This window comes from Cimex lectularius, unplaced genomic scaffold (genome assembly GCF_000648675.2).
Source record: "Cimex lectularius strain Harlan isolate CLEC.00 unplaced genomic scaffold, Clec_2.1 scaffold62, whole genome shotgun sequence".
NCBI classification, from domain to species: domain Eukaryota; kingdom Metazoa; phylum Arthropoda; class Insecta; order Hemiptera; family Cimicidae; genus Cimex; species Cimex lectularius.
The window spans coordinates 1,597,532-1,610,510 of NW_019392785.1; the positions used below are offsets into that span (position 1 = coordinate 1,597,532).

Below are 12,979 nucleotides of genomic sequence, written 5' to 3' on the forward strand. Positions count from 1 at the left end.
CTCTGCCACTTGAGCTATCGTGACTTCGATCCTGCTCGCAAAAATTAATATTCAGTCTTTTGATTTTTGCAACGGTATATTTTTCGAAATAAGAAAGTATCTGTTGAATTCGTTTATTTTCGCTACTTACTCAGTTATAAACAATAATAAGGGCCTATAATAAAAAAGTCTTAATTTGTCTATTTATATAATAGGAGTATATAAGTAGTAGACAAAATAGAGAATAAGTAGAAAGACAATCCTTTCAAGGACAATTTGAGGAGTTGGCTATTTTTTATATACAGGGTTATACACTACTCGTACGAAAAAATTGATCAGGAGGTTCTACACCTCAAATGGAACTAAAACGTTTATATTGACCATGGTCCTATTTTCAACCCTTTCGTAGATATTCACCATTTTATGTTTTTTTTCAACGATCTAGGGTTTTCATCATAAATCTACTTGTAGCTCTTGAACTATTCATTGTTGGGGGTCGAGCATTGCGACGAGCATTAAATTTTCATCAAGAAACTTCAAGAACTTTAAATTTACTATATGTATACACTTTCCTTTAATTGCGTCGAATCAAAATTTTATACTAAAGGCACTTTTTATTTTTTTGGATGTTTTGTGGTCCGATTGACCAAATAACTTCTTTCAATTAATCTATTTCTAACATAGACCAAAAAAACAATACAGAAGTTGTAAAATCCAACTTTAACCTCACAAAAAATTGTAAAACATAATATACAACTTTTTTTTTGCTTTGGTTGTTCAATATGTTTGTTGGCACTTTTTTATTTTTTTGGATGATTATTTTCCACCTTGAATTTAATAAACAAAGGACAAAAAGAAAGCAAAATTAAACAAAACACAGAAAAAGAGATACTAACAAAGCGAAGAACCAAAGCAGAAAAATTGGACAAAATATCCACTCTAAACATATATAAAAAAATACTGAAGTTGTAAAATCCAACTTTAACCTAACAAAAAATTGTAAAACAATATTCAACTTTTTTTTTGCTTTCGTTGTTCAATATGTTTATTGGCACTTTTTTATTTTTTTTGGATGATTATTTTCCACCTTGAATTTAATAGACAAAGCACAAAAAGGGAGAAAAATGAAACAAAACACAGAAAAAGAGATACTAACATAGCGAAGAACCAAAGCAGAAAAATTGGACAAAATATCCACTCTAAACATATATAAAAAAATACTGAAGTTGGAAAATCCAACTTTAACCTAACAAAAAATTTTAAAACATAATATTCAACTTTTTTTTTGCTTTCGTTGTTCAATATGTTTATTGTCTCTTTTATATTTTTTTGGCTGATTTATTTTCTATCTTGAACTTAATAAACAAAGCTTGAAAACAAAGAAAAATGAAACAAAACACAGAAAACGAGATACTAACATAGCGAAGAACCAAAGCAGAAAAATTGGACAAAATATCCACACTAAACACAGACCAAAAAAAATACAGAAGTTGTAAAATCCAACTTTAACCTAACAAAAAATAGAAAAAATAATATTCAACTGTTTTTCGCTTTGGTTGTTTGCTATGTTTATTGTCTCTTTTATATTTTTTTGGCTGATTTATTTTCTATCTTGAACTTAATAAACAAAGCTTGAAAACAAAGAAAAATGAAACAAAACACAGAAAAAGAGATAATAACATAGCGAAGAACCAAAACAAAAAATTGGACAAAATGTCCACACTAAACAGACCAAAAAAAAATACGGAAGTTGTAACATCCAACTTTAGCCTAACAAAAAATTGTAAAAAATAATATTCAACGATTTTTTCGCTTTGGGTGATCACTATGTTTGTTGGCTCTTTTTATTTTTTTGTCTGATTTATTTTCCATCTTGAACTTAATAAACAAAGCATAAAAAGAAATAAAAATGAAACAAAAAAATAGAAAAAGAGTTAATAATATCCACACTAAACACAGACCAAAAAAAAAAAAAAAATACAGAAGTTGTAAAATCCAACTTTAACCTAACAAAAAAGTGGACAAAAATAATATTCAACGTTTTTTTCTCTTTGGTTATTCACTATGTTTATTGGCTCTTTTTTGTTTTTTTGGTTGATTTTTAAGTTGAATTATACAAATTTTAAAATAATTCTTAATAGAAATTTAACGCCCTTTTTGATGTTTTCTTATTTCCACAAGAATAGCTACAAATTGATTTATAACGAAAGCCGTGGATACTTGAATTCATACGAATTTTCTTGTTGCATTTGAAGTTTGAACCTGATGAAATTTATCCTACGATTAGTGAATCACCACATATGCAATAATATATTTTAACTCTTAATGAACTCTAGTCCATTGCTATTATTAATTATTTAATCCTTTTATGTAAGGTTTTGGTTGAAATGAAAAAGTTAGTGCCATGAGCGGGATTCGAACCCACGACCTTCGGCTAAATACGCCGCTGCTCAACCACTTGATCTAACGTGACTTCGATCCACTCGGACACCAACTCATCTCAACCTACAACCTTTCGAATTTTCCCTCGTTTTTGCCATTTTTCAAATTTCGTGTAATCAGGCTTCGATCCTCGGCGATTATGAATTGGCCGAAGGTCGAAGGTTCGAATCCCGCTCATGGCACTAGCGTTTTCATTTCAACCAAAACCTTATATAAAAGGATTAATTAATTGAAAGAAGTTATTTGGTCAATCGGACCACGAAATAAACCCAAAACGCCGATTAAAATTACGGCCACGGATTTTCGCTCTTGACGGCTTGAACTCCTGATGACGTCTGGTGATGATTTCAGGACTATAATTACAATTAAAGGTTTACAAAAAAACAGGTACATATTACAAAAGTGACGTACATTTGTCGGGGAATTAACTGAAAGTGTGCAATAAGAGAAAAAAAAGAAAAATACTTCAATGGTAGATAAATAGTTAAATATAAGTAATGACATAATTATAATAATGAAGTAAATGTAAACACAATATAATATATCTTAGCCAGAGGAAAATAAAACAACTTTTTTCCTTCTCTTTCTTTGAAAAGTTATCACAATTGAATTGTTGAATCAATTGATACCGATATTGCCAAGCATCGCGCGCGTAGTGTCCAAAGGGTTTATAATTTTTGCCTAACATTCAGAATCTTTATAAACAAAAAAAATGGAAGGTTGGGGACACCTAGAGCGGAATGATATTCTGATAAAATTGAACATTCAGACACAAAGTGAAAACTTCCTTTACCCTTGAGAGTTGCATAAAGAGCACAGTTCGCATTAGATTTCCAGGGTAGAAAGTTTAGAAATATTTTCTCACAAGATTTTTTTTTACAGTCATCGCGGCTCAAATAAGAGTAAAAGGTTTGCCTGCTCACCCAGAGGATTAAAGAAGCATAATAAATGGTCTAAATCCTTACAAAAGAGGAAACGGGTGAACAAGGAAGATTTCCTTAGGCAATTCTCACGATGAACTTACCTAATTCAACTTAGGACAATTTCAGGCCAGTCGTTTATATTTTCATTTGTAAACGTGAAAGACCAAACATGAACCAACGGGTTTGAAAATCAATAGGAATTCGTGTTTATCACCGCTGTACTTTTGTAGGAAAAGATGCCAGGTTCATGCATTTAAAAACAAACGAAAAGTGGAGCTTTATAGTAAAAACAAATAGTAGGTCAATTCCATTCTCTAACAACAGAATGTGTCGAAAACTCTGGATCAAGGTATTATCGAAGAAAAACCCAAATTCCGTTGTTATCGCCAAGATTTCGACCTATTTTAAGGCCATCATCACGGCAAAACCACTAAATTTCCTGGAAAACCGACTCAGTCCTCAAATCATCATCAGACGTCACCAGGAATTCAAGCCGTCAAGAGCGAAGATCCGTGGCCGTAATTTTAATCGGCATTTTGGGCGCTCACAATTATATAATAATAATATTATATTTAACTAACCTCATTTAACTAACCTGAGCTTCTCCAAAAGTGTTACAGCGATGCCACTAATGTAGCATTTTCCAGTCAATTAAACCTTTTTTTCAAAAAAATGAAACCTTTTTCCAAGCAATTGAAACTTTTTTCAAACAATTGAACAAACAAAGTTTCAATTTTTGAAAAAAGGTTTCATCTGCTTGTAAAAGTTTCAATTGTTTGAAAAAAGGTTTCATTTGCTTGAAAAAACGGTTTCATTTGCTCGAAAAAAAGTTTCATTTGCTTGAAAAAACGGTTTCATTTGCTCGAGAAAGTTTCAATTGTTTGAAAAAAGGTTTCATCTGCTTGTAAAAGTTTCAATTGTTTGAAAAAAAGGTTTCATTTGCTCGAAAAAAAGTTTCATTTGCTTGAAAAAACGGTTTATTTGCTCGAAAAAAAGTTTCAATTGTTTGAAAAAAGTTCCATTTGCTTGAAAAAAAAAATTCAGTTGTTTGAAAAAAGGTTTCATTTGCTTGAAAAAAGTTTCATTTGCTTGAAAATGGTTTCATTTGCTTGAAAGAAGGTTTCATTTGACTGGAAAATGCATGTGAAAATATATTCGCCACTGAATCTATCTGAATCCATGGGGATTTTGGGTTCCTGCGCTCTTTTCAACCAGACATGCCACCACATTTGCCAACTTGTTATGATCATTGAATGTTTTGACAATAAAGGTGGAATGTAATTTAAACTTAAAAATAAATAAACTTAAAGTATCAGTTTCTAAATTTATATATGAAGATATCAATATTAACTGCAGAAAAAAATATAAAATTATATAATTAAATACTTTTAAAACCATGTATATTATTTTCAATGCTAGAAGTATCGTCTACTTTTTCACACAGGAACACTGGTTCAAGATATGATTTTGAAAAAAAAAAATCAAATTCCGTTGTTATCGCCAAGATTTCGACCTATTTTAAGGCCATCATCAGGACAACAATTTAAGATAGTTTTGCGTTCAATTTCAATTTTAATTAATGTTTTATTAAAATATAATATTTTTGCCTAATTTTAATATGTTTTCTTCTGTATTTGAATATGTAAATTTGACAGACGAACTCAAATCTATTGCTATTATTAATGTTGATCTCCTTTTTTTGCTTTTTTTGTATTGCATTTCTTTATAGTTATATATAGTATTATTATTATTAGTATATAATTGTGAACGCCCGAAACGCCGTTTAAATTTTCCACGAATTTTCGCACTTGACGGCTTGAATGCGTGATGATGTCTGATGATAATTTGAGGGCTGAGTCGGTTTTCTAGAAAATTTGAGATCGTCCGTAAAAAACTTAAATGTGCCAATCTGTAGACATTTTTATAGTGGTTTTGCCGTGATGATGACCTTAAAATGGCTTGGCGATAACAACTGAATTTGGTTTTTTCTTCGAGACCACTTTGATCCAGAGTGTTCGACACATTCTGTAGTTAGAGACAGGGATCGATGTACTAATCATTTTTATTATAAAGCTCTACTTTTTGTTTGTTTTAAATGCATGAACCTGGCATCTTTTCCTATATGCAAAATTACAGAGGTGATAAACACGAATTCCTATTATAAATTTGTTTTTTTTTTCTTGAAGACCATACCTTGGCCCAAAGTGTTCCTTGATAAATTGTTATTACTTCTTTGGATAATGATTTGATTATGAAACATTCATGTGATAATGTATATAAAACAGTTTTGTTGTTTTTCCAGGAGGACCATATAGCAAGGGTGAACCTGGAAAGAAACGAGCAGTTGAGAAAGCTCTCGATGCAGCTGATGCTTTTTGAGTCGAGGCTTTGCAGAAAGCAGAGGGACATCGGCGTCCTTTTGTCGCAGAGAGAAGGCATCATAACAAGGCAGCAGAAGGCCATAAAGCAGCTGCAAAGCCGTCTTGCGGACGCAGGCGTCGAGCTGAACGAGGAGACCAACCTCGATTCCCTCAACGACAGCGACAGCGCCGTCATAATGGAAGACGACGACCTCGCCATGCCGTGTCCGAACGGAGTCAGGATCATCAGAAGCGTCTCGGACGCGCTCGAAACCACAAACAGCAACAAATATTCCATGCTTAGAAGAAGCAATTGCCTACTCCGCAGGCCCGAGATTCTCGAGACGGTGTACAGCGTTGAGGAGGACGGCGACGGCGACGCCCCGGCACCACAGCAGCAACCCGACCCTCCTCCACCTCCCGAAAAGAGGACGCCCAAACTGAAAGACCTATCCGGCAGCTTCGAAAGACTGGACCACGGCCCTCCTCCCCATCTCACCACCTATAACAGAGTCATGAGCAATCATCGATCCGTGACGAAACCCAAAGATGTCAAATACAAAAGAATCAACAAAGCTAAATCGAAATCCCTTGAAGAGCTGAGGGGTCGCCTTAAAAACTGGGTCGACAAAGGCAGTAAAATCGCCGTCTCACTCGATCAATCCTTAGCTTAGTCGACTTTTCACTCATACCGTTTCTTCAAACAGGGATCAAAAACATACTTCACGTTTCATTGAACATCTCTTTTTAAAAAGTATTAACAAAGGGTGTAGAAAATATATATTTTTTCGACTATCAACGCTTATTTGACATAAAAAAATGAACTGCTGAATGTTGTAGTGACAATTCATTACATTTTTGTGTGAACTTTTGATCAAAAACTTACATATCTCTAGTGAAAAAAAAAAGTTCAATTCTTGTACTTTACAATCCTTGGGTAAAACTGTTTCCCTCTCGCTTGGCTAAATGTTGGAATTTGACCTTAAAATGTTCAAAATTTTCCACTTTGTACAAATTCATGTTACATGAGAATCATCACCACTTCTTCCGAGCCAGTCCCAACCATAAATTTAAAAAATTCTGTTTAAAAAAAAATGTGTATTAAGTTCATGGCTTTGTAAAACAGATTTTATTTAAATGTATAAATTTATTTTGAAAGGCTGGAAACCTGCTAAACCGACATTTCTGTAGGGTGTAGGACAAATGAATATTTTACGGATGGCTAATCGCGTCGTTAAAATCCAGTAAATTAACGGCCAGACTATTTTTCATACTGTTGTTCTTTCAATCGAGCTTGACTGTCTGAAAATTTTCAATTCGAATAAAGTACAGCCAATGTAGATTTTGAAATTTATGTGTAATTGCTGTTAAAGAGAAAATGTTTAAATGTTAGTTGTAGATAAACAAACCAGGTCTACTTTTGTAGATAAATGTTACCTGTTTAGAGAAAATGCAATTTTTTAAACTATATATATAACAAAAGTCGTTAATTAATCAAAAAAAGAATATTATATATGTTCCTTTTAAAGTCCTATTGTAAAAATTATTTAATTGTTATTATATTTAAAAATGTGTCTTTAGCTCTCTCTATAGTTTCTAAAATATTATATATCGTATAACTTAATTGGTTGTAAATAAAAATTACTTTAAAAAAAAATGCTTGTTGAAATTTGTTGCCTTAAAGGGGCCGAAGTAATCTGTGTGGATCACTTTAAAGATGTACTTGCCAAAATCAAATTGTATCAATTAAATTTAATTGTATCGTAAAATTGTTTTCGTTGTACACCCCGACACCGTAATTGGTTTGAATTGGATTTCACGGTTCCTGGGACGGCATAAGGGGGGTTGTTTTCACCCCCGGATGGCTAATCGGATTAGGAGGCCCGCAAAGCTGAGCCGTCACGACGGTTTAGTATGGCAATGAATTACAGATTACCTTTTGTAAACCGATACCGTGCGAAACACGGAAAAGGACTGGACGCCCACAAACCACCAGGTTTGGAATTAACTATATTTGGGGCAGAACATATACAACATAGTCATACACTGACAGGAAAAAAATTCCGCCCAATTGATTTTTTTTTCTCGATAATAGAAAATTCTACCCTTAATTTGTCTCATTGTTTTCACCAATAAATATTTGTTTATGCTGGGAATATCAATTAGAGGTAAACACACTTAATCCTTAATCCAAAAAAAAGGATAAAGGATTTTTCAATGTTTACTTTTTTATGGAATTAAAAATGCTTATTCAATCTCATTTGAATTCTGAAGCAATAAACTGTTTAATTTTCATCTTTGTTTTCTTAATTTCAATTTTTAAACTTAAAAATGTCACTTAGTGCTGAGGATGTTGTGCATGGTGTGACCCTTATTGATAATGGATGTTCATCAGGTATGCAGCTATTGCCATTGGAGTTCCCTACAAAACTCTGCGAAATGTCGTTAGACGTTTTCGACAAACTGGGTCCTACCATAGAAGGCCCAGTTCTGGATGCCCTATGATAACAGTACCGCAGGATGACCATTTTTTGACTTTTAGAATGCGAAATCGGCACCTTACTGATGTTTAAGCAATTCATCAGCTCTAGGATGTTCGAGGTGTCCAAATTTCTGAATGTACTGCTCGAAGAAGATTAAATCAGTATGGACTGATGGCTTTTCGCCCTGTAAGAGGACTAGAATTGACCAGAACACACAGAGTTGCGCAGCTCACATTTGCTCAAGAGCACAGCCATTGATCTTTGGGCGATTAGCCTGCTGCACTTTTTACAGATGAGTGTAGATTTGCACTACGATCTCCAGGCAGGCGTGAAAGAGTGTGGAGAAGGCGAAATAAAAGGTACAAAGCCTGTCATTTTTCCCAGAACCAACCTTTTTAACGTAGCTCAGTCATGGTGAGGGCAGGAATTGCAATGGAGAGTTGCACAGTTGGTTGTTGTTCGTAGTGTCTTTGACAGCCACTCACTATGTGCATGGAATTTTGGAACATCATATGTTGCCTATCCTCGATGAAATCAGCGACAATCCTACTCTAATGCACGACAATGCCCGTCCAAATGACGCTCGCATAGTACAAACCTACCTTCAACAGCATAATATCAGCGTCATAGCCTAGCTAGCCTGTTCTCCAGGCATGAACCCCATCGAACATTTATGGGATAACCTCAAAAATCGAATAAGACCACTTGCATTACTTCCTGAAACACTACGATCTTGAAAGGACTCTTTATAGGTTGACCTGGCCATTCTCCAGAACATTTATGAGATAACCTCAAAAGAGCACGTCCATTACTTCCTGACACACTCCACCATCTTGAAAGGACTCTTCGTGAAGAATGGGCTAACCTCCAGCAGAGACATTTCCAGACTGGTGGAAAGTATGCCGAGGTGTCTTCGAGATGTAGTTAAGGCAACAGGAGGAAATGCGCGATATTGAAATGTTAATTAAAAGTCTAAAACAAAATTTATCTGTCTGTCTTTTATTTCATTTTCCTTAGCACTTTTTCTTTTACTTTTTAGATAAAGACTCAATTATTAAACGCTAAAAATCGTCAAACTTTGATAACTGTATAAAAATATATACAAAACAAGTTATCTTATAAGTGGATGGAATTCTTTGCCTGTTAGTGTATTATTCTGAAAAATCACAGCGTCGTTTAATTTGGTTATATTCTATCGGTTGAGTAAAGAAGCAGGTACCAAAACTGGCTGGATGCAATACGAGAGAGGGTCTTTAACAGCCACTCGCTATGTGGATGAAATTTTGGAACATCATGTGTTGCTTATCCTCGATGAAATCTACGACAATCCTATTCTAATGCACGATAATGCCCGTCCACATGTTGCTCGCATAGTACAAACATACCTTCAAAACCATAACATCAGGGTCATAGCCTTGTAGCCTGTTCTCCAGGCATGAACCCCATCGAACATTTATGGGATAACCTCAAAAATCGAATAAGACCATTTGCATTACTTCCTGAAACACTACGATCTTGAAAGGACTCTTCGTGAAGTATAGGTTGACCTCCAACAAAAAGACATTTCCAGGTTGGTAGAAAGTATGCTGAGGCGTCTTCAAGATGTAATTAAGGCAATAGGAGGAAACAATGTTGAATTGTTATTTAAAAATCTAAAACAAAATTTAAACAAATTTTATCTTTCCGTCTGTTATTTTTTTTATTTTTCATTTTCCTTAGCAATTTGCTTTTATTTACATTTTTAGACAGACTCAATGACTAAACGTGAAAAAACATCTGAAATAACATATACAGGGTGAGTCATTTTTTGACGCACCATTGGAAAATCAATGCGGGTGCGTTTAAATCTGACTCGAGGCTTATTTCCTTTGATTAATACATTAATAAAAGAAAGTGAGGCAATTTTCAGTGCACCATAGGAAAATCAAGGTTGGTGTGTCTCATTATGACTCGGCACTTTTATTTTGTTAGTCTTGTACCAAAAAATAGGCGTCACTTTTTGATGCCCCATTCGTTACAAATTAGTTTTAGTAGGTTGGAAGGACAATAAACAAAACCAATATTATTAAAGCATTATTCAAACACAATGTAAAAATAAATAAAAAAATTCTGCACAAATTAATCTGATTAAGGTTTAAGGGTATTTTTTTCGTCCGATCATCATTTTACGATAGACTAGGCTACTGTGTTGCAGCAAATGGAGGTCTGTTCGAACAATTATTATAATGATTTTGAACATTTTTGATTTGATAACAAAGGAGATTGTTACATTTATTTAATTTTTTTTTTTTTTTTTTTACTTTACCAGAAAAAAGGAGATTGTTATATTTATTTAATTTTTTTATTTTACCAGAAACAAATACTCTTAAACCTTAAGTTAATTTGTGAAGAATTTTTTTTTTTAATTTTTACATCGTTTGAATAATGTTTTAATAATATTGGTTTGGTTTATTTTCCTTCCAACCTACTAAAATTAATTTGTAACGAATGGTGTGTCGAAAAGTGACTCGCCTAGTTTTTGGTACGAGACTAAGAAAATAAAATGTGCCGAGTCATAATTAGACGCACCAACTTGATTTTCCTATGTGCACCGAAAATTGACTCACTTCCTTTTTTTTAATGTTAAAATCAAAAGAAATAGGCCTCGAGTCAGATTTAAACGCACCCGCATTGATTTTCAAATGGTGCGTCAAAAAATGACTCACCCTGTATATTGTACATTCTTTGGAACTCACAGGTAATACTACCAATACAGGTCAACAATTAAATTTTAAATATTTAAATTTAAAATATTAAAACGTTTAAAATATTTAAATAGTAAACCAGTTTGGATTTAGGACCCTACACTCTACAATCCATCAATGTCATTACCTTGTGGACATTATTCCATTCTCCCTTGAGCAGAGGCAATGTTGACCAGGCGTATTCCCTTGACATTGCTCAAGCCTTTACAGGGTTGGCACCTGGATCCTCTGTGCGAGCTGAAATGCATTCTACTACTTATCCTAAAATCGTACAGTCTAGCCATTTCAAAGTCAGTCAGGGCGCAGCGATATTCTCTATCTATCCTATCCAAGCTGACATCCCACAAGGAAACATTCTAGGACCTCTCCTTTACACACTATATCCTGCTGATATTGCTATCTTTCCAGAAACATTTCTCTACATTTTTACTGACGACACAGCAATCCTTTTCCTTACATACAGATCCAGTCACCGCATACAAAGCTTACAAAACCATTCGCAGTGCCTCAACATTTGGTCGAAAAAGTGGAGAAAATAAATCCAACGAAGAGCAAATACATTAACTTCTCACTCACAGTTTACTTTAATAGGATTTCACTACCCCCTGTCGAACACATTCATACTTGGTACTCTACCTGGACAACGACACTTGTAATCTGTGAAACAAATAAAATGAAACATACTAAACAAATAATAGAAACTGTTTTCACCAGTACTCAACAAATGCTCAAAACTTCCACTTAATAACAAAAGATTAATTACACCATGGTTATCAAACCTATGTGGACTTATGGTATCGAACTCTGAGGGTCAACCAAGCATTCCAACTCCCATTGCATCCAAAGATTCCAACCAAAAGTCCTAAGAAAAATTGTTAACCCTTCTTATTTTGTACCCTATGCAGAGACCTTATATTCCCTTTGTTCCAGAAGCGTAAAGCAATTACAAAAAATTCCATCAATCCCTTTCCACTCATCCCATTGCCCTGATCTGTCATCTCAGTTCCACTACCATCCCCGATAATCCTCCCTGTTGACTGAGGCGTCCTGAGTGATGAAGAAAATTGAAAAGTGGTCATGTTTATTTTTTCTAAAGGAGGCTAACCACTGGGTGATTTCTCCTCACATGTTTTTCATGTCAATTTTACTATTATCGCATTTTTACAGTTGAAATTGTTTTCAAATGTAAAAATCAATAAAAAGGAAAAAAATAAAATTCCTAAACTATAGTCTAGTGCGTAGGATGTATGAAATAACCTTTTCTTCAGCCTCCCAAATCGACGTTTGTAAGGAACGTTAAACGCCTGGCATAATCAGAGACCCGAAGTCCCTGTACAAGAAAATTAAGAAGAAAGCTTAAAATTTAAGTCCGGGTATATCTCTATTTGTGTGTGTGTCAGGATGTACAGGGTCAAATTTGAAATTTTGAAAAATATTTGAAAAGTTGAACAGGGCCTAAGGTACCCTGTATAATTTTTCTACAAAAAAAAGGTAAAAATTTGAAACTAAACTAAAAAAATATTAAACACAATTTTTTTTCTTCATACCTTCGATCAAGAGAAATTCAGCCAGGCCATCTAAAAAGGATGCTCTGGAAAGTCGCTAAAAACTTACATAAGCTTAAAGTTTTGCAGACTGAAGAGGGCTCAGAACCCACCTCAACTCTGCTTGTGCTGGTAAGGTACATGGATAGGGTGCGGTTCCTCGGTTTCTTATTCAATGTTAAGGTGCCAGAAGTATATATCAAAGCTGGGTAGCTAGGGAGACCCTACTGAAAAAACGTATCTCTTATGACTCGATATGCTCTGTGTTTAGGACCAGCCTCTGCTGCGAGTTGAGGGTGATGCACCCCAAATCCGGAGAGAGCGACTTACTCTGAGTTTTGCGGCAGGTTTCTTTTCCAAGCCGCACACTATCTTGAAAAACAAGCAAAACCAGATATGAGAAATTTTGAACTTGGATGCAACCCTGGGCATTTGCTCTAGAAAGTCTTAGGAAGGGCTGGTTTGACATGGGACAGTGTTCCAGCTGGGAAATCTGACACCTCC

The 12,979-nt window shown here is 34.4% G+C and overlaps 1 protein-coding gene across 1 annotated transcript in view; it reads left to right on the forward strand.

Annotated features, from left to right (window-relative positions):
* LOC106666377 overlaps positions 1-6,499 on the forward strand; it is a 180,042-nt gene extending 173,543 nt beyond the window's left edge. The window contains exon 3 of the mRNA XM_014393545.2: positions 5,647-6,499. Coding sequence (XP_014249031.1) covers positions 5,647-6,378 — 732 coding nt within the window. The 3' untranslated portion in view covers positions 6,379-6,499. The remainder of the gene's footprint in view (positions 1-5,646) is intronic.
* Positions 6,500-12,979: the final 6,480 nt, after the last annotated feature.